General features: G+C 44.7%; 2 protein-coding genes across 6 annotated transcripts; both read left to right on the top strand.

The window, feature by feature from the left end:
* Positions 1-62: 62 nt before the first annotated feature.
* On the top strand, positions 63-12,625 carry pfkfb2b (6-phosphofructo-2-kinase/fructose-2,6-biphosphatase 2b). 3 transcript variants are annotated; one of them, XM_061831919.1, is made up of 16 exons: positions 63-886; positions 1,051-1,131; positions 1,677-1,802; positions 2,333-2,429; positions 3,447-3,513; positions 3,611-3,685; positions 3,978-4,034; positions 4,128-4,252; positions 5,170-5,377; positions 5,694-5,840; positions 5,940-6,044; positions 6,846-6,975; positions 7,052-7,114; positions 8,147-8,211; positions 8,809-8,976; positions 11,422-12,625. In XM_061831919.1, exons 2-16 carry the CDS (start codon positions 1,062-1,064, stop codon positions 11,485-11,487), a joined length of 1,569 nt encoding a protein of 522 aa, XP_061687903.1. In that variant the 5' UTR covers positions 63-886; positions 1,051-1,061; the 3' UTR covers positions 11,488-12,625. The 3 variants fall into 3 exon arrangements, with proteins under 3 accessions (XP_061687903.1, XP_061687904.1, XP_061687905.1); XM_061831920.1 differs by having other exon boundaries at positions 1,051-1,148; XM_061831921.1 differs by lacking the exon at positions 8,809-8,976.
* A 596-nt stretch (positions 12,626-13,221) lies between these two features.
* On the top strand, positions 13,222-17,362 carry yod1 (YOD1 deubiquitinase). 3 transcript variants are annotated; one of them, XM_061833400.1, is made up of 3 exons: positions 13,222-13,353; positions 14,568-14,780; positions 16,508-17,362. In XM_061833400.1, the coding sequence occupies exons 1-3, from the start codon at positions 13,311-13,313 to the stop codon at positions 17,212-17,214; spliced, it is 963 nt and encodes a 320-aa protein (XP_061689384.1). In that variant the 5' UTR covers positions 13,222-13,310; the 3' UTR covers positions 17,215-17,362. The 3 variants fall into 3 exon arrangements, with proteins under 3 accessions (XP_061689384.1, XP_061689386.1, XP_061689385.1); XM_061833402.1 differs by having other exon boundaries at positions 13,287-13,353; positions 14,572-14,780; XM_061833401.1 differs by lacking the exon at positions 13,222-13,353 and adding an exon at positions 13,360-13,510.
* The last annotated feature ends 4,564 nt before the right edge of the window (positions 17,363-21,926 follow it).

Genomic DNA, 21,926 nt, shown 5'->3' with positions numbered 1-21,926 from the left:
GGCCCGAATTTCTATGGATTGCTGCGTTTTGTAGCTTCCAGTATGAAGAAAAGTTCAAGACCAAGCATGCAAAATATTTCAATGCAGAACAGTGACGTAACACAATTTTCATTTGGAGACGCTCACTTTCTGCCAACAATATTTGTTGGTTTTCACCTTTAAAGATGGTCATTGTAAGGAATTCAAAATGTCAAAAAGAGCAGGCGACGCGACGTTGCAAGTGATAAAGTGTGAGGCTGGAAAAACTGCAAGAGCGAGAACAACAACAACCAAAACCGAAAAGTCACATAGATGCAAAAAATACAAGTCACTTTTTAAAAATGACTCGTAAGGTCTTAAAAAGGAAAACGTGTGAAAGTTTTTGCTTTTCAATCATTTTTCATCCTGAGCCTCAGCAGGTCCGCGGGCGTGCTGGAGCCAATCCCAGTTGACTGCGCCTACACCCGGAACCGGTCGCCAGGCAATTGCAAGTTTTTCAATCGTTCAAAGTCAAAGTAAACTGAAACGTTATGCAGTATTTGTACCATTTCCAAATGCTCTTTCGGAACTGTTGATGAACTTTTATTTTGGTGCAATTTTTGTTCACCTTTTGGATGCAATAAACTACTGAAATAATTCCTAAGGTATTATTTGCTGTACTTTTTTTTTGATGTTGTGTTTTTGCTCGGGTCATCCCGCCCGTCTTTTTGCAGCTTTACGGTAACGGACGGTTCCGTGACGTCGCCGCACACCTCCCGTCAGTCGCTGCTGGCCTTGGAAGGGCACCAGCGGGGCCGGCTCGCTCGGTTTCCCAAGGACGGCGCGACCGAACCGGCACGCCCGAGACCCGCGCTCGGACCCAGCCGGCGCGGCGCGGCACCGGTTCCGCGGACGTTCCGTTGACGAGGTACGCCGAGGGCTCCGTCGTGGGGGCTGGTGACGTCACCAGATTCCGCCGCCTCGTCGTCTGGAGCGATGATGTGGCAGCGCGACACGATTCTGGTGGTGCCGGGCGACCCGATCCGATTCGATGAATTTGCAAAGGCGGCTTTTGTTGTGATTTGTCTTCAGAAGTCGCTCGCATGGCGAACCGGCGAGCGCCCCCCGCCCCCGGCAAGAAAGCGGACGACAGGCTGAATGAGAAGAAATGCTGTAAGTCACTTCATTAGGTACACCTCCTGCTCCTCCACTTGAAGGGAACGAAACGTGGCAATGGTGCCGTTCAATCATGGCTCGTGTTGGGATCGAAGAGTTCTTGCTAATATTTTAACTTTAAAGGATTTTTCTCTGTAAAGATACGCCTGATGATGACAATAAAGTTTGGGATATTTTAAGAATATTTTTTTTTTTTACTATTTAGTATTACAGACAGTGATTATTAACTCCTATAATTGTTTTTTTTTTTTTTGTATCAATTTAATAGTAACCCGATTGATTTCTCCCAAAACTTGGAATTCCAAGTTGTTCTCAATTTTAAAAAAAAAAAAAAAAAAAAAGCTTTTGGCCAGAGAAGTGGGATTCTCTCACACACACACCAATGTCCAGTCAATTTGCATTGATCATTGTACCAAGCAACCGCCCGCTTTCCGGCGTTATTCATCGCTAGATTTCAGTGTGGCTCTGACGTCATCTATGTTCTTGTGTCATGCCCTGAAAATAAAATGTCGCGTTTGACGTTGTTCCCGTCTCCCACGCAGCGTGGGCGTCGTACATGACGAATTCGCCCACCGTGATCGTGATGATCGGTCTGCCCGCCCGAGGGAAGACGTACGTGTCCAAGAAGCTCACGCGCTACCTCAACTGGATTGGCGTGCCCACCAAAGGTAAGAACTCGGTGCCGGTTTCTGGTTCGCGCGTTATGCGAGGCCGCACGGTTGGGGGTTCGTGGAGTTCTCCGACTGCTGCTGTTTTTCAAGCATTTCAAATCCCTGTAAACAATTTCTTTTTAAATGGAATTACTCAAATGACCAGATCCCCCACGGACGCCCCCCTCCGCCCCAGCTAAATATCAAGGCAAAATCTCGGCTTCAGAACTTCACAAGAACCACGTTTGAGTTTTGGTGCCGGTGCACTCGGCGCTATGTGTAGAAAGTAGTCGGCACGATGGCGGCGAGTCAAGGGCAAAACTTTTGGAAAAGAAAAGTGAAAAGTGGAGCAACATCTCATGTCAACAAAACAAAAGATAAAGATAAAGTGCATTGTGTCTCCATGACATTTGATCAGCCGAAGGTTAGTGTTTGTACTCCAGCTGAACCCCCCCTCTGAGTGTTTCACAACAAAAATAGGAGCCATTTTCTTGTGATGCTGTTAAATTTAGTCCGTTGTCAAAGTCACTTGTGTCGTGTCCCCGCAGTGTTCAACCTGGGCGTTTACCGCCGAGAGGCCGTCCGAGCCTACAAGTCCTACGACTTCTTCCGCCACGACAACGAGGAGGCCATGAAGATCAGGAAGTAAGTGTTAATGCTGACGCCGCGGGTGCGCCCGCTGCGATGAAATCACGTCCGAACCCCGTCAGCTTTCCCGTGACCCAAATGTCAACGCCAAAGCTGCAGCTGTCTCTCGCCGCCTTACTTAAAAGCTGGCTCACATTGTCGCCTGAAATAAACACGGATGACATTGAGTCTTTTTCTAACCTGATTATGTGTTATCTTTCACAAATTTGAACATTTAATAACATGTCTGTAAAGTGTTCGTTGACATACGCAAAGGATCAACAAACGAGACACTTCGTCTTGTTGCTGCAACCACACCTGAAGTTCTGGTTATAACTGCAAAGCATGCCTTTAGTCTAAACGAAACTCCTCATCTCACTTCAACATAGTCGCTTGGCGGTAAAGGGAAAAGGGTGAGTTATTTGGTTCCCAATAGGGAATAGCTTCCAATAAAACGACAAATTCACAGATGCCAGTCCACCGGTACGCAGTGCTGCAGTGATTTTTTTTTTTTTTTTTTTTTTTTTAAAAGAGTCCTAACCCCCTCCCCACCCCCCCACACACACACACAAACACACGCGCACACACACTTGAAACTAATTTAACTTATTAAAACATGCTTTTTAATAGTCTACCTTAGTGCCTGTTATCGCTTTCATTCAGCCAGTTTTCCAAATAAGAAGCAAGGCCTGCTTGCTTCAAGCTGTTTGTCATTCCCAGTAAAACGAGGATTCATTTAGTGTTCAACCAAATACGCTACCACGTGTCTGTCAGCGCCTCTGTGGTCGTAATGCACAATGAATAAATATGAAGAGTAGTAGCAATGCCGCCACCCCCCACGATCGAACACTGTGGCACTTGAGCAGAAGGAAAACTGCTGCATGAAGTCAACTCTGTTTCAAAATATTAATCAAAGTAGATTTGAAATTTAAAACAAAAATGAAATATGTGACCAAATCAGGAGAATTCTACCCGAGACGTATGGACGGAGTTTCTTTTATTTTTTTCATTCCCCCCATTTTCTCGGTCTTCCAGGCAGTGTGCGCTGGTAGCCCTGCAGGATGTGAAGGTGTACCTGACAGACGAGGGCGGTCAGATCGCTGTGAGTCCCGCCGCCGTCCTTCCCTCCTTTTACCGTAAGCGCCTCTGGCTCTGCGCTAATCCTCATCTTTTGGTTTTTTTGGTTTTTTTTGGGTCAGGTTTTTGACGCAACCAACACGACGAGAGAGCGCCGAGACCTCATTCAAGCGTTTGCGAAGGAGAACGCGTTCAAGGTGAGTTCGGACGACAAAAAAAAAACAAAAAAACGCAATGCTATCTCGACAAGCTATAAATGACCTGGTTTGAAAATTTTTCAAGATTATGATGTCATGATTGTGTGTTTTTATCAAGTTATCATAGTGCGTGCGGACTGCTATTTTTCTAAGATGAACGCCGTCTCCGTTCATTTCCGTGGGAAAAATGATTTGAGACATGGCACGAATGAAATCCATAATTCAAACCACCGCCGTAGCCTTTCCGCGGCTCACTGCGAGTCATGTTGTGGTTCTGGCCTCTCGCCAACAGTTGTTCTTTGTGGAGTCCGTGTGTGACGACCCAGAAGTCATTGCTGCAAATATCATGGTAGGCGTCTGGAAGATTATATTACGTAATAATGCTCACTCGTGCTATTACATAATAATGCTCGCTCACACGCCCGCAAATGGCTCCAAAAAGGAAGTGAAGGTGTCCAGTCCGGACTACCCCGAACGGCACCGAGAGCGGGTCATGGATGACTTCCTGAAACGGATCGAGTGCTACAAGGTGACTTACCAGCCGTTGGATCCCGATGATTATGACAAGTAAGACGTGTGCAAAAGACACCTCAATCACTGCAGTGCATTCATTTAAAAGAAAAAAAAAAAAGAAAAATTAAATCATGCTAGCTTCTAAAAGAAATAATAATTTAAATAATTTTTATTTGTTTAAATTTCATTTGATTTTAATTTACTTACTTATTACATTCACTTATTACATTATGTATTCATCTAAAAATTCTTTCAGTACTGTCCTGAAAAACAAAAATACTTGATATTTTGTAATTCTCATTTTTATTTCAAGTTGGGTTATATTTGTAGTTCTAATTATTTGAAAAGGTCCAGCAACTCTGAATAATAACCATCATAATATGACATGTTTTTATGTTGAATTTCATTTGTTCATCTAAAAATATTTGCAGTACCATTACAAAAAAAAATAATTAATAAATATTTTTAACCATCATTTTTATTTTGAATATTTAATTTGAATTTATTTGTCTGAAAAGGTTTTAAAAAATGACAATTTTACATTATTTGGGGGCTATATTTCATTCTCATTCCATCATTTCAAAATGAATAGTTTTTAAAAGTATATTAAAAGTATATTTCAATATTGAATGTCGTTAAAATTATTTTGTGGTTACATTTTATTTATTTTGTTTGGAAAGCCAATTTTTTATTTGTTTTAGAGTGAGCTGCGTGTCGCACAAAAAGCCAATTTCTGTCGTCTTACTTTAGTACCATTTTAAAAATACTAGATGTACTTTTTTTTTTTTTTTTTTAGGTTTTTAAATTTAGTTTTTCACACAAAGGAGCGACATGTCCTCCATTTTAGACTTGAAGCTGTTCTTGTAAGGTTCCTTTGCCTGTAAAAAAAAAATTCCAGTTGTGTTCCAGGACATTTTTGCAATTCAGTAAACCGCCACAAGAGGCTGACATTGGGCGTCCTCGTCTCGCAGGGACCTGTCTTTCATCAAGGTGATGAACGTGGGCCGCCGCTTTCTGGTGAACCGGGTGCAGGACTACATCCAGAGCAAGATCGTCTACTACCTCATGAACATCCACGTGCACTCGCACTCCATCTACCTGTGCCGCCACGGCGAGAGCGACCACAACATCGAGGGCCGCATCGGAGGGGATTCAGAACTATCTCCCCGCGGAAAACAGGTAAGTTCCACGACTCCCCAAAATTGTATAACCCATTTACATTAATGAGATAATTATAGCCTAACCCCAAGCAACGGATATTAGCAACATGTAGACAGATCATGTAATAATCCTCACAGGCACACATTCTTTATCCTCTGCAAAGAGCATTTTTATCCTACTCCAACTCACTGAGGAGTTGTAGCCGTCTCCAAGTACGCCTTATGTACGTGTAGTACATGAAAATGTCATGACGCTGTTTTAAATTGTGAAAAACAATATATATATGTATAAAATAGCTGTTTGTTTTTTTTTTTTTTTTTTTTTTTTTTTGTAGTTTGCCCGCGCCCTCCGAAAGTTCATCGAGGAGCACAAACTGTCAGATTTGAAGGTGTGGACGAGCCAGCTGAGGCGCACCATACAGACGGCGGAGGAACTGGCCGTCCCCTACGAACAGTGGAAAATACTCAACGAGATTGACGCGGTCGGCGGCCCGACGTCGCATTTCACAGCCACGGTCAGATCAAATACAACAATTTTCTTTTTTTAATTTTTTTTTTTTTTTTTTTTTTTTTACCCTCAGGGTGTGTGCGAGGAGATGAGCTACGAGATGATCCAAAGTGCGTTCCCGGAGGAGTTTGCGTTAAGGGACCAGGACAAATATCACTACCGTTACCCCGGTGGGGAGGTAACTGACCCCCCCCACCCCCCCACTGCACGTGAATCACAAAACACCCGAACTGAGGACCCTCCAAAGTCCAACACCCCAAAAGTAGCCACAAATGTGCGGGGAAAACATTTTGCAAAAGTCACACAAACCTTTGAGTTTAAAGAATTATAACTCACACAAGTGCTTTTTTGGAAGAAAAAAAAATTGTGGGGCGGGGGGTTATATATTGCCACCACAGAAGGTGAAAATTGATGGTAATAACAGAACCAGAAACGGCAAAATATCCAACTTTTTTCTCGGTAATGCGTTTTCTAAAAAAAATGAGAAAATATTTGGAGTATATGATCATAAATGATCTGCAAATGACATTACAATACATAGTCGCTTCTTTCTGGTTGTTGTTCTTTCGCCACCAGTGGGCAGTGTTGCACCGACATAGGAGAAGAAAGTGTGACAACTGAGTGAGTCAATAAGCTGCAGTTTGTTCCAGAGGATAAAGAATATATTAGCAGTTTTCCTCGACTTTTAATGTGGTCATGCAGCGCTGAACATTTCTTTGCACTTTCTAATTATTATAGATTAATACTATCTAATTATTATCATGTAATTTCTGAAATGTGTGTGCAAACACTGCTTGCGCATTGGTTCATTTTCGCCGATGACGCCGACAGTTTGACTTTGGATCGTCGACTGAACTAAATAGTGTTGTTTTGAAAGATTATTTACTTCTTACATATATTTTTTTTCCGGACCCAAGATGAGGTCTCTGCATGTGCGATCCGAATAAACCCGTAGAGGTGACCTTGCATGCTCCTCCAGTCGTACCAGGACCTGGTCCAGCGTCTGGAGCCGGTCATCATGGAGCTGGAGAGACAAGGCAACGTGCTGGTTGTTTGCCACCAGGCGGTCATGCGCTGTCTGCTGGCCTACTTCCTGGACAAAAGTGCAGGTCCGTGACGGCTTTTACGCGGCGCCGCGCGCTGACTGCCGTGCTGATCGTGTCCTCGGTTTTCTTCCCGTCACAGAAGATCTGCCCTACATGAAATGTCCGCTCCACACCGTCCTCAAACTCACGCCGGTGGCGTATGGTAAGGAATCGTCTTCGTTACAGTGAATACTCGCTTCTTGAACCTCCCCGTTCTCGAACAAATCGGTTTTCGAACAAAAATCGGTACTCGGACGCGCCCGACAACACCCGGAAATGACATAAGCGCGCGCCCCGACCAGCTGACCCACGCCGCACGTTGTCATTGCCTATAACGCAGCCTCTGTACGCAGACCTTTTCCCGGTAGCGCCATTTACGGACTGTTTTTTCTTCCTATTCAGGACTATTAAGCCCCAATCGTGGCTCCAAAGAAGTGCCGCTAGATAAATTCTTTGGGAAAAGAAAAGAACTTGCAGGGGGCGAGTCACCCCCACCCAAGAGATGTGACACAGTAGTTGATAGTTTTGCATTGCTTTTTTTCTTGTGAACTTTATTAATGCTACATTACATTAGCATTTCCGCATTTTTTTTTTTGTTTCCAAGATATTGTTAACTCTAGTTATGGGTTAATGTTTTTGTATCTTTTTGTAAAAATATATATATTTTTTCCCACTCATTATTGCTTAAAGTTATTCAGCACTTTTGTTAATAAAAACTGTTTACAAGGCCGTGGGCCGAGCCGCTACAGATACGGCGATGTACTCGTGGCCTAGCCTACTCTACTACTAAAGCATACATTTTAAGCAAAAAGTAAATATATTTCTGAAATTATTTTATTATATGAAGTATTTCAACTATACATGTATTTCTAATATGCCGTTTCTGATCAGGAAATGCTAAAAAAAAAAATGCTTTAAAAAGCCAAATCTTTTAGGCTTGGAACGCATTATTTCTTTTTCCATTGATTGTCATGGGAAATATCAATTCGGTTTTCGAACAAATCACTTCTCGAACCGCCTTCTAGAATGGAGTGTGGACAAGAACCGAGGATGTACTGTTATTTATTATTCGGGGTTGACAGCAAACGCTAGTTGATTCCTGCGTCGATATTCACAAATTCACCTACTTTTGGGAATAAAAAATAGGGAGTATGTATTTTGGTGGATTAATACACGTCTTATTTCCCTCCTCCAGGCTGTAAAGTGGAAATGTTTTATCTCAACGTGGAGGCAGTCAACACGCATCGCGACCGACCTCTTGTAAGTGACGATAATCCTTGTTAGAGATCTAATAAGGAGATTATTAGACGCACGTTCAGATGCCCATCTAGATCTGCATTTCACACCCAAAAAAACGGGAATTACAAATTCTGTACTGGATGCTCAATTTGGGACGAAAAGCAAAAAAAATGGTTCTTTATGGCCTGCAAATTTTTCATCCAAACAACGATTTCTTTGATGATACGTCAGCGATTGGCCATTCCAAACGACGTGCTCCACACAAGTACACATTTCGGTGCCGCTGCAGGACCGGAACGCGGATCCCAGTTTCATGTCGCCGTCTCCAGGTTTTGCTGACTTTTTGCTACTGCGGCTCTTTTCATTCCTTTCCTTCTTCTTTGTGGCCTGATGCCTTTTGTTGATCTGACGAAATGAGCTCCGATGATGCTATCGAGATCGCCCCGGTCGCATCGCGATTGTACTCGCGTTAGCCTCCACGCTTCCTTCCTTCCTTCCTTCTCGACAAATTCCGAGTGTGTCCACCGAGTCGTCCTTTCTGTGCTCCGCCTTCGTCTTGGCAGCTCTGCTTTTTCTCTCTCTCTCTCTCTCTCCCCCCCCGTTCCCTACACCTACCAGGGTGAACTCCCCAAGGACTCTGCCCTCTTGCTCCGGCGGAATAGTTACACGCCCTTGGCCAGTCACGACCAGGTCAAGCGCCCCCGGCTGTACAGCGCGGGCAACCAGCCCTGGCTGCCCCTCGCCCCCACGCCGTCGGCCCTGATGCCCGAGGGACGGCCCGGCCAAGTCAGTGTCGCCTCCGCCGCCGGCCGTGTCGCTCAGCGGTTCCCTCCCGTCCCGGTCGTCACATGTAGACCCCCACCCCGCCGTCTTTCACTGTGTGTGGACTTTGCTAAGAGAGAATAACCAAATAAGAATTCCTCAGTGCAATAATATACTTATAAATGTGATCTCGGATTAAAATTCCTTCTTTACCATTCGGCATTGTCATCTATGACTAATGAACGTCACGGAAAGCACTAAATCCGTATTCTGGCGCAGTAAGTGATCTTGGCTATCACCAACAAGTCACTTTCGACAGGTTGTCTGCGTGTCGCTGGCTTGTAGACAAGTCCCGGTCTTCGCGCAACGAACCTCATAAAACACGTACCGAAGTAAACACAAAAGGTAGTATCGGTATCGGTATCTATGACTAATGAACGTCACGGAAAGCACTAAATCCGTATTCTGGCGCAGTAAGTGATCTTGGCTATCACCAACAAGTCACTTTCGACAGGTTGTCTGCGTGTCGCTGGCTTGTAGACAAGTCCCGGTCTTCGCGCAACGAACCTCATAAAACAGATACCGAAGTAAACACAAAAGGTAGTTAAAGGGGAATTCCGGTGGTTTGGATTAACAATGCATCCAATAGGTCATGTAGAAATAATCCGAGGAATGTCATGGCATGTTCTGGCCAGTAAGAAAAAAAATCATTTAAGGACCAAGAACCGGAGTGCCCGGAGAAAACCTACGCAGGCACGGGGAGAATATGCAAACTCCACAATTCTCCACGCACACACACATAAAAGTCCACGAAAGAAATCCACAAAAATCAAACCCAGGTCCTCAGAACTGTAAAGCTGACGCTTTACCAGCTGAGTTATCGTGGCGCTATTGTGGAGGCAGAATTAACTTGCACCAAGCCAAAGATGATTTCATTCTCACTTGGACCCCTGCCACCCTGTTGGCTAAAACCTTTCCCGCAATATAAGGTCGACGTTCGACCGATGGGTTCTACCATCCTTCACGGCCACGAGTGCTGACCTTAGTGCAGTCCTCTGCTGGATCGCCTGAACACGCTCCAAAATCGATAGGATGGATGAATGGTGTGTCCCGCGCGTCGGCCTCCGCGTCGTCAGATCCACGTCGTTCCCGTCCAAAAAAACCATCCCGAATATTTCTTCATCGGATGAGGATAAATCCAAGAAATCAGCGCTGTACATGATTGCGTAGGAATGTAACCGAGCCTTTGTCTACGCACATAATCCCCCGCGCGTCGTTCTCGAGTAGTCAGACTCCGCGTCGTTCCCGTCCGGAGAACCATCCGAATATTCAACATTATTTACCGCCGCAGGTTCAAAATAATGTAGCTCAGTGGTTAGAGCACTGGTTTGGTAAACCAGGGGTTGTGGGTTCGTATCCCACTGGGGCCTCCACTCCCTGAGAAGGGTTGCGTCAGGAAGGGCATCCGGCGTAAAAATTGTGCCAAACATATACGTGCGTTCATCTGAGATGACACGCTGTGGCGACCCCGAAAGGGACAAGCCGAAAGAAACTTACTATTTACCGCCGCAGGTTCAAATCTTTATGGACGTATTCCTCCGTCTTCCCGATCAACCGGTACGGCGATTTCTTCATGAGGTGAGGATAAATCCCAGAAATCGGCACTGGCCACAATTGTGTCCCAACATGAGCGAGCCTTTGTTGCCGCATCTGATGCGTCACATCTGCGTACGTAGGTCATGAGACTCGCCCAAATGGCGGCACCCATGAAAATTCGTAATTGCCGACAAGAATCTTCTCAAAACACCATTAAGTGATATCGGATTAACCTCAAAATTTCAAGGTACAGTAGATATGACATGACAAGTTGGATTCGTTGTTAATCTAAACCACCGGAATTCCCCTTTAATGACGTTCATTTCAGTATGCATCCGCCATCATGGCGGCTCCCTGAGATGGATGAAAACTGATAATGTTTCGATTCCTTTCGTTCTCTTTCAACTGATCTCATCTGTTGGGGGCCACAATGGTGCCGCCGGTGGGCCGGAACGCAGCCCGGGGGCCACGTGTTGAGTGCCCCATATGTAAGATAATGGGACTATTCCATTTTTTTCTACGGTAGGGGAAGGGAGAACAGATTGTTCACACAAGTCAAGAAAATAAAGCCTGATGGGTGCTGTTGTTTGGCTGCATGTTCACGAACCAGCAAGGAGAAATGAAAAGCATGCTCCTACTTGTACGTCCGCCTTGTCGTGTCTACATTTGTCTTGTTTCTCTTTTTCTGTCTTTAAACCTCGCAGGCTCGCATAGGAAATGTCCGTCTGTGAGTATTTCAGATGACGTAGCCCGAGCCTCCTTTTTCCTCTTCTCGTCGTCATTTTTGTTTGGGCTCATCTCATGACAAGCGCCGCCGCTTTTGCAATCCCGCCAAACGTGCCGGCCGGTTCGTGACGTTTTCTTTTTTTGCAGGGCTCCCTCTGCGAGGGGATCGACTTGGACGACGCCGAAGAAACGAGCGGCTGCGTCCGCTTCTGAGTGAGGAGAACGAAACGGAAGAGGCTTGCGCGAAATATGGATAACCTTGATGGTGCCTTGACCCCGAAATATTAGGCACACCTGCACAATCAGCTGGAGAAATTCCAGATTCAAACCCGGAACCTCTCATGTGTGAGGCAGACATGCTAACCGCTAGTCCGGACCCGTTTGTGGTGTTTTTGCCCCGTCACGTGTGGATACGGATTGTGCCTAATGAAGTATTTCATGAGTACCTCGTGGTCATACTCAGATTTCAGTATTTGTTTTCATATCTTTATCTCTGCATGTTTTTGCTCAGAACGTCTCAGTGAGCAAATACTTTTTGTCTTCCAAAGATAGAAAAGTATTCATAGTCAAGGAGAAAATATAGTTTCTTAGATTTCCTGTTGATTTTTAATCACTTGGTGCAACTGACAAAGTTTCATTTAAAAGATATACAATAACTCAATTACATTTTTGTCATGTCCGTTCTATTCTTTGAGCATTTCTGTACACTGTACTTTAGTCGTGCCAGGGATTAAAAAAAAAAAAAAAGAGAAATTGAAGGAACAAGGATGGCCTAACATTTTCTTCTTTGTATTCGTATTTACTTTAGGAAAGTATTACAAACATTTCCTGTGCCTAATATCGTGTCATTTCAACTCGTGTTCCGAATGGTCATGCTGCATTTATTAACTGTGCGCTTGCTATTTCATTCAGAATGATGCGTTCATGTCCCCATTTTGAAATAGTTATCTCTATATTCTATTCTGACATTGAATGAAAGAATAATCGTGAAAAACGGGATGTCGGACGCCCCCGTGCCTTTGATAAAAGGGATTGAATCTGAAAATATCGACTTTACTGTATTTTCAAACTTGCTTGTATTTGCACGTCTTTGGGTCCCATTTTGAAGCTGCAATTAAATAACGTGTATTGCACTTAATAATGACTGCCTTGTTGAATATTATTATTATTATCCTTCGATGTACTGTCTATAACTTGAGCTTGGTGACAATGTCGTTACAGTTTAGGGGCCACGTGCGGCCTCATTTGATGTTAAAGATTGCAAAATCACAACATACATCATACAAGTGTTGCCCTTTGTTTTATTGAAAATCAAAATAAATATGTTACAAGCATGTTTTGGGGGATTTGAGAGGAAGCCCGAGTCACTTGTCACGTGTTTTTATTTTTCCTGGACTTGCAGGAAATTTCCGCAGCTCCTTCAGTGGAGCTGAAAACGCGGACAATGTTCTGAAATGTAAAAAATGATCATGACATGGTCGTAGTAATCCCTAATAATCCGATTTAAACTGAAATTATCATAAAATGGTGCTAATACTCTTAGACCTAAGTATTTTTTGAGGCGTTACTCTGTATAAAACGTTTAAGAACTGCAGTACTCAAAATTCTATGGAAGCACAGTGATACAAGTGTAGAGTGTTGGTCTAACAGTTCTGAGGATTGGGGTTGAAATCCCAGTTTGTATGTTCTCCCCCGTGCCTGTGTGACTTTTCTCTTGACACTCCCTTTTCATTCATTGGGAGGCTCGAAGTTGCGCCGACGGTGTGGCTGGGATAGGCTCAAACACTCCCGCGACCCTCGTGAGGATAAGCGGCTCAGAAAATTGATATTCTTTAGGTTTTGTTTTTTCCAAATTTTCGGGCTCAATTGTTCCCTTAACTGTGACTCCATGACGAAACGTGTGTTTCTTGGTTTTGTTTCAAATGCGCACACGTTTTGTGAAATGTGAGCTATTAGAGAATTTACGGTTTTGTCGCGTTCTGACGTCACGCGCACGCTGTTGACGTCACAGCCCAAGCGTCTGACTGTGCGCGTGGATGTGTGTGTATTGTTCGAGGCGCTGGAATCGGGCGACTGCAGGTAAAAAAAGAGTAAAGTTGTCGCGGGTGTCATTAAACGGTACCACTCGCCTCACGTTTTCCCATCGAAGTCGTTTTACCGGACCGAGGAGGCAGTTCGGGGGTTGGGAAGGTTTATTCAAGGCTAAGTTAAAGGACCGGTTAGCATGCTAGCCCAGGTTAGCTTGACTCGACACTCAACACAGTGGCGGCTACTGCACTGTAGGCTCCAAAACAAGGAGAACAACTGAATAATAATCATTCCGTGGAGTGTATTTAATGCGTAAACACCATTTAAGCCAACAAAACGGTGTAGGTTGTGTCGCTGATATGTTAAATGTTGAAGCGACAGTAAAGCGTCTCAGCAAAACAGCGAAATGTTGCTCTGTCAGGATTTTTTGGGGGAGGGGGATGCGGTGGGGGCTCATCAGCAGATGAGTAAACAATAGTGTCGCAACTCCTAACTTGTAACACGATGAGAGATTATTCGAAAAATAGTTTACTTTTTTTTTAGGAAACGGATATATTTTGTCATATTTTTTATTTAAATTATTGTTTTTCTACGGGTATATTTTGTCATATTTTTGTTCTATTATGTTGCCGTATTTTTATTGAAATTATTTTTTCTCCGAAAGTTTCAACAATTAATGAAAGTTGTTTGATGTCTGAGATTTTTTTTTATTCAAGAATCTTTTTTGGACTCTTGAGATACAAGAGACTATTCATCCATTTTCCAAGCTGCTTATCTTCAAATTAAAGGTCATATCGTTACAGCATATTTTTTAAATCTTAAATTTTAAAGTATATATTTTTTTTAACAATTTTTAAAATGAATTTACAAAGTTATATATTTATATTCTAGGGGGAAAAGGGCAGATGTTGAAATAAAAAAAAACTTGAGGATAACAGGTGAACAATAATAATTTCAATATTTTATATATATATATATATATTTCAATACTACTTTATTTTACTTTTTAAAATGAATTTAATGATTTCTTTTTTCAATTGATTAAAAAACAGGACATTATTTGAATTGACATCTTGGAGAATGTGCAAACAAATGAGTTAGTGGTCCTGTTTTGGTTTGAACTTGGTCTAAAATGTTGGGGGGGGGGGTGAATGCCATCTCGAAAGTGCGTCATAAACCTTTCGTACAAGCTAATGTGAGCACCTCATCGCTGCTATTGTAAATTTTTCATACCCCCCCCCCTCCCTCTGCTCCTCCCCCGTCAGGCAGGATGTTGCGTCTTCGCTGTAAGACCAAAAACGGGAGTCACGTCATGCACGGCTTGACTCACCAGTCGTGCGTGAAAGAATTAAAAAGCAAAGTGGAGGAGCTGACGGGGATCCCGTGTGAGGTGCAGAAAATCATGGTGGGCTACCCACCTTCCAACCTGGACCTGCGCAACGGGGACGCTCATCTCAAGGACTACCCCATCAAGTCTGGTGAGAATTCTTGCAGTTTTGACTTCGAGGTCACCGTTCAAAAACTGAATTTTACATTTACGCGGGTTATGGTTGCTTGATACTTCCATTTGTTTGACGCTCTTAAACATTCATTCATTCATCTTCTGTTGCGCTTCTCTTCATGAGGGTCTTCGGTCGAGAGGCGGGGTACGCCTTGGACTGGTCACCAGCCAATCGCGGGGCACATATGAACAATCAGCTCTTCACACTCACATTCATACCTACGAGCAATTCAATATCAAGCGCTCGTATTTTTGCATCCTTTGTGCAGATCATCAAATGTAAATATCAGAAAAATAAAAGTGGTGACCAGTTCAGGATGTAGTCTGCCTTTTGCCTGAAGTTAGCTGGGATATGTTCCAGCACTCCCTTGTGGGGATGAGCAGCTTGGGAAATGGATGGATGAGAGAAATGAAAAGGGGTTTTTTTAAATGATGATGATGATTTCACCTGACCCGGTGAACATGCAAACTGTTTGGGGGATCGACTGAAGTGGCAGATTAATTGAATTGTTTTTTTTTTCTACCTTGCTGAGGGGTCTTTAAGAGAGGCCCTGTAGCTCAGTGGTTTAGAGCACTGGTTTGGTAAACCAGGGGTTGTGGGTTCGTATCCCACTGGGGCCTCCATTCCCTGAGAAGGGTTGCGTCAGGAAGGGCATCCGGCGTAAAAATTGTGCCAAACATATATATGCGTTCATCTGAGATGACACGCTGTGGCGACCCTGAAAGGGACAAGCCGAAAGAAACTTGCTTTTGAGGGGTCTTTAACATCTCTGCGGAGATATTATTTGCAGAATTGTTTGAATTCAGCAAAAGTGGAGGCTGCACATTTTCCGTCAGGGTTTTAAAGTTGTCCGGGTCCTGAGGGCCCAAAGTAGCCCAAGACCATCACTGTTGGAAGGATGTATTTATAAAAACATCATTTTTTCTGATACTGTTCGCTCCAGTTGCATCAGATGTAATGAGATGCACGCCTTCCAAAAAGTTCAACTTTCTTTGCCTTGGGAGACTGCCACGGATTTCATTTTTCATATTGTATCAAAAATAGTGACCTAACTGGGGTGGTTCTGTTTGTAATTATGAGTGTACCCCTTTAAGAGCAGAGGGGGGCGGTGTCAGGTAAACTTGGAAGTAGAAGTAGGCTGAGCAGCAGCTCGTTAGAGACGGTGTGCTTCCGTATGTTAAAAAAAAAATAATAATAAAGAAGACAGGCTGTAGTTCACTGCGCTGGATCAGTTTTCATGTGTGCTGAGTGCGATAAGTGCGCAATTGCGCAGCTTAGAGGGACTACACAAAATAAGTGACGTCTTCCAATATTTGTGTATTTCTACTCGTGACACGCGTGATTTTTCATGCTCGACTGCAGATTGGCGAGTGCCAATCAAATCACAGTGACTGGATAAGTGAAAATCGACCAGAAATTAGCCACATTTCGTGATTGAATAATGCGGGCGGTCATTACTTTTTCACGTTTTTTCTTTAATGCGTGAAATCAGCATTTCAAATTCACTGTTGATGATCTGAAATGTCAAAATGGTGGAACTGCATCCATGTCTACATTTGAGAAAGGCCTTGAAATTTTTTCGCGGCACAAGATTTTGAATTGGGGGGAAAAAAGCACTGGCGGTTGCCACTGTGAGGATAAGCGGCTTGGAGAAAGGACGGATACTTCCCACTTGATTAATGTGATGTCGTGTCCTCCCACAGGTGACACCCTCATTGTGGAGGAGGAGAAAATGAAGCCCAAGCTGGGCGACCATCCCGGCGTGACCAAAACGCCTCGCCTGAGCGCCCCGCCGGCGCTGGCCCGCCGCACGGTGCCGGCCGACAACTCGTGCTTGTTCACCAGCGTCAACTACGTGGTGGAGGGCGGCGTGTACGACCCGGCGTGCGCCCCCGAGCTGCGCGGCCTGATCGCCCAGATCGTGTCCAGCGACCCCGCGGCGTACTCGGAGGCGGTTCTGGGCAAGAGCAATGAGGACTACTGCGCCTGGATCCGGCGCGACGACACGTGGGGGGGCGCCATCGAGGTGTCCATCTTGTCCAAGTTCTACCAGTGCGAGATTTGCGTGGTGGACACGCAGACGGTGCGGGTGGATCGCTTCGGCGAGGACGCCGGCTACCGCAAGCGGGTGCTGCTCATCTACGACGGCATCCACTACGACCCGCTGCAGAGGGAAGCGCCGGGCTCGGGGGGCGCCCCGCCGCCCCCCCAGACCGTCTTCTCCACCGGGGACGACGTGATCCTGGCGCAGGCCCTGGAGCTGGCCGACGAGGCCCGCCGCAAGCGGCAGTTCACGGACGTCGACCGCTTCGCGCTGCGCTGCATGGTCTGCCAGACGGGCCTGGTGGGACAGAAGGAGGCGCGAGAGCACGCCAGGGAGACGGGTCACGCCAACTTTGGCGAAGTCTGAAAACGCTTGACACGCTTTGTTCCTCGCGCTCGTCTGTGGCCGTCTACCTCGGTGTTTCCCAGCTTTTCTTGACAAAGACAAACTCACGGCACGCCAACAAACAAAAACATAAAAGCTATGTACAGTGTTTCCCTATTTGCAATTTCAACTTTTTATTTATTTTTTAGTTTTTTTTGGGGGGGAAACCTTCATAGTTTTTGTGTTTTCTGAAACTGACTAAATATGCCACAAAATTCCACCAGAGCCCCTCGAATCTAAAAGTAGAGAGAGTGCTCAAAGCTGTCTAGCAGTAGAAAAGTAGCGCTTTGGTTCCATTTTGTGGCATCCTGTTACCAAGTAACTTTTTGTGGGGGTCGTCCGCCAAAGCCCTCCCACCCTACAGAAGCAGTACTTGCCTTTGATGCCATCTGGTGCCGAGGAAACTCTTAGAGAGCCGTCTAATAGTAGTGCTTTGGTGCCAAGGAAGATGCCATCTTATACCAACCTCGGTATGGGGGTGGGGTCAATTGGATGTGGATTCTGTCGTTAACAGCAACAGGTACGAGTACCATTTAGTGGGTAGATCATTACAGTCATCTGGTTTACCGGGGGGGAGGGGGTGTCCTGGACCACCCCTCGCACTACATGAAATCCGCAAAGTAGCGTGCATAAGATGATGGAATTTTGTATTTATTCTCGGGACATCAATCCAGTTTCTGAACTGGCTATCCTCACGAGGGTCGTGATGGGGCCTATCCCAGCTGTCATCGGGCAGGAGGCGGGGTACACCCTGAACTGGTCGCCAAAAAGCTGCACTCACAATCACCTACGGGCAATTTAGCGTGTCCAATGTCGCATGTTTTGGGGAAGCGGGAGGAAACCGGAATGCCCCGGGAAAAACCAACACAAGTACAGGGAAAAGATACAAACGCTCTGCAGGCGGGGCCGGGGTTCGAGCCCCGGTCCTTAGAACCACGGGGCCAACGCTCTACAGTTGTGCCACGGTTCCACCTGTCTTGGGACAGTCAACACTTTAAAAAAAAAAAATGAATTTAGTTACACCCCCTGCGAGAGTGGTGAAAATGTAATTATGTGAATTTTTATTCCGTATATTATAATGAAAGTACACATTTTCACGTAGTCTAGTTATATCCACTCCCAAATTTTTTATTTACTTAATACCCAAGTATGGGCTCTTTACATTTTTTTTTTTTTTTGTGGGGGGGGGGGGGACTGCATGTATGAGAAATGTTTTGATCCATTTTGTTTTTCGACTAGGAAACGATCTTTAATTCAAACACCTGCATTGTGGAAAATTATGCGCAGTGTGAAAAAAGCTGCAATGTTTGAATCCACATCAGGTGAACCGTGACAGAGCGACGGAACGACGAATTTGTCTGTTTGTCACTAAGTAGGTGGTGAGGATGACCGAGTTGCCCCCCCCCCCCCCCAAAAAAAATGTTCATTTTCAAACCAATTAATGATATTTCCACGGCACCGTGGTTGCAAATCGCCAGTCTACCTCACGTCATCCGCCGACGTCCGCTAAAGAGCACTTCACTTTTTTCTTTGTGGTCGGTCGCCGTTTTCTCACCTCCGACGCGGTCGACTCGTCGACTTCTCAGCTGTTGCAGACGAGCGCTTGAAAAATGAGAAAAACGAACGAGAAAAGAGCACCAAAATGGAACACGAGCTGTTCTGTGATTAAGTTCTCAGAACAACAACAACAAAAAAATTGCCGCGTTCAAACGGACGACGTTGCCGCCGCTTTTGCCGCGATTCAACATTTCATTCAGTCGCGGAATTTCAGCCACACAAAATGCATGATAAAAAGACATTTCTGGTTTTTAGCAAAGCCTTATAAATACATCAAATATTGAAGTACCGTGTATAATTTGTCATGTGCCTGCGGAGGAAAAAGTGGCTAAAATTTACGAGTGCGGTGTAACGTTCAGCCGAAGTGAGCGAGCCATATGGTAGGAAATATGAGCCACCAGGATTTGAATTTGAAATGTAAACATTTTCAATTGATGTATTTCAGTGTCACTTTTCAACCTTAACAATTCAACCGGCTACAATTCGCTGTCCGAAATTCACCGCCTGTGCCACCAGGCAGGGTTGCTTCAGCTCAGAACTGAACAGCCAGCCAATCGCAGTTACGCCAGGGGTGTTCAACGCGATCGATCGATTGCGGGACGGCGTGCCAACAACAAAAAAAAAAGACGCCAACCGATGTTCCCTCTCAACTGCGCACCGCTGATGCAATCTCTTCGCAGATATTCTGCGTTGTGCCCCCCCCAAAAAATAATAATAATCCAATGCAAATTTGAAAGCATAACATACATCGAGTCAGTTTTTGCAATGCGATTGAATGACTGAGGGATGACCGGTTGTTGACCGCCGCTTGAGTTAGCAACACAGTCGGGGCAACGTAGAGCAAAGACGAGCTCGACGTGCTGCTTAGGTTTACGTTCGATTTTAATGGACAAAGCTAGAAAAGTAATGCTGTTGTTTTAAAATGCAATGACTGTCGGAAGTATGTGAATGATCGAAGAAAAGGTGGTTCAAGTGGACCAGATTTACCTCTTTTGCGAGTGGGAAAGGTCTGGTCTCAAGCCAAAGTAGGAAGTGCAGGATGAGATGGCGTGTCATTTTCAAATTCCACCTGGGCACAGCCTGATCCAGGATGAAAGCGCAGAAGATAGTGCACAAAAAGCTAATTCTGTATTTTAAATAACTTTATGTATTATGTATTTTAAATAACTTTACATAACATTAACCTTAAAACGGTTTGGGAGCTTCGACATCATTTTCTCTCCCCCCCCCCTCGCGAGACGCTTGCTGCTTGAAAAGTAGATCTTGGGGTAAAAAAGTCCAGGCACTCGTGTGTTACGCTTTCCGAGTATGTGACGTCACGTGACTAAGAAAGCTTCATTGCGATTGGCTGGCTTTTCGGTTAACACTGAAAGGTGACAGTGAAATACAACAATTGAAAATGTGATGACTTTACATTTCAAATTCAAATCCTGTTGGGACATATTTACTTCCATAGAGCCCCCACACCCCACTTTTTTTTTTTTTTTTTTTTTTTGGAGGGGGGGGGGTCCACGTGGTTTCTCCACAGCAATTTGCTTCTTAATTTCGTCACAAGATGGAAAGAAAGTCAAAAAGCGCGCCGGGTCCAGCCGGGGTCCCTGGTGGTCCAGCGCAAGACGCTCAAAGGACTTGATGACCGCAGATGTCAGGTTAGCGGGCTTGGCGTCATGGAGACCTGAGACTGCTGCTGCTGCTGCTGCTGCTTGGGGGGGGAGAAACAACAAAAAAGTAGAAAGGTGGAAAAGTGACCTTACGTGATGATGGGTTGACTTTGGAGGATTTTTTTTTTTTTTTTGGTCAGTTTCCACTGTTGACTTTTATTTCCTTGAGATTGCAAAACTTGAAGATTTTTTTTTTTTTTTTTAATTGCCTCCCACATGCAAATGACAAACAATGGTGCTTTCGACAAAAACCTTTACTTACTTTTGACTTGGCAACGTGACGTGAAAATGTTGACGAGGATTTTCTGCTTTCAATGTGAACTGCTGTGATTTTTTTTTTCTTGTGACTTTTCACGAGTTCTCGTCGCGAATGTTGCACACCGAACATTAAACGACAACTGGATTTACTTGAGGTTTTTTTTTCTCATAAAAACATAAATTTCCAGGTTGAAAGTATGGAGACTGTAAATGAGATCCTTCCATACATTTTCTTTAGCGCTTATCCTCACGAGGGGAGCGCTGGGAGCCTATCCCGGCTGTCGACGGGCAGGGGGCGGGTTACACCCTGAAATGGTCACCAGCCAATCGCGGGGAACGTGGAGACAAACGGCCACACTCACGATCACACCTTGGGGCAATTTTGGGCGTCCAATTAATGCTGCATATTTTTCGGATGTGGCAAGAAACCGAAGTGCCCACCCGGAGAAAACCCACGCAGGCACGGGGAGAACATGCAAACTCCACACAGGCGGGGCCGGGATCGAACCAGGGTCCTTTAGAACTGTGAGGTTGACGCTTTAACCAATTGCTCAACTGTGCCGTAAATCAAACCGTTTGCAAGAATTATTATTTGTTTTATGTAAAAAGCATAGATTAATCAGTGTTTTTCTTCATACGTAAACGTACACTAAGGACAGAAGTCAGTGACGACCAGACAGAATTAACAACGTAAGACTGAAATTAATACGAGGTAAAACAAAATGGGCGATTAAAAGGCCGGGACGCTTCCTGTCACGAAATCCGACAAATCAGAATTACTTGGAAAGATCACCAGTAATATCATTGTCATCTTTGGAAGTGAGTGGGTGTATTCGTTTGACTTGGCTGGTAATGGAACCCAGTACTCTGTTTTAAAAGTCCGATGTGATACAAATAGGCAAATCGACATTTCTCATATTTACATATCGCTAACCCGACTCTTCGGCATAAAACATGACAAACTTCGTTCAGCAGGTCACTGATACGCGAACAAAGTGGCAGTTGTTCTCCCGCACTGATAACAATTCAATCAAACTCCGAGAAGATAAAGATACTTCTCCCTCGCTTACCTTCCAAGATACAGCCTCGCGTTTGTTGATATTGTCCACATGGAGTTGTACGTGCGCTCTTTTGCGCTAGCCTTAATCCAACGTAGACACTTGGTCAACCGTGTTTTAGGCTTGAGAAAATGAATCAAGCGGGCATTTTCTTCGTAGC

The sequence above is a fragment of the Syngnathoides biaculeatus genome, chromosome 10, assembly GCF_019802595.1.
Source record: "Syngnathoides biaculeatus isolate LvHL_M chromosome 10, ASM1980259v1, whole genome shotgun sequence".
Lineage (NCBI taxonomy): Eukaryota > Metazoa > Chordata > Actinopteri > Syngnathiformes > Syngnathidae > Syngnathoides > Syngnathoides biaculeatus.
Note: the sequence above shows the minus strand (reverse complement) of the source record. Positions and strands in the feature narration are given on the sequence as shown.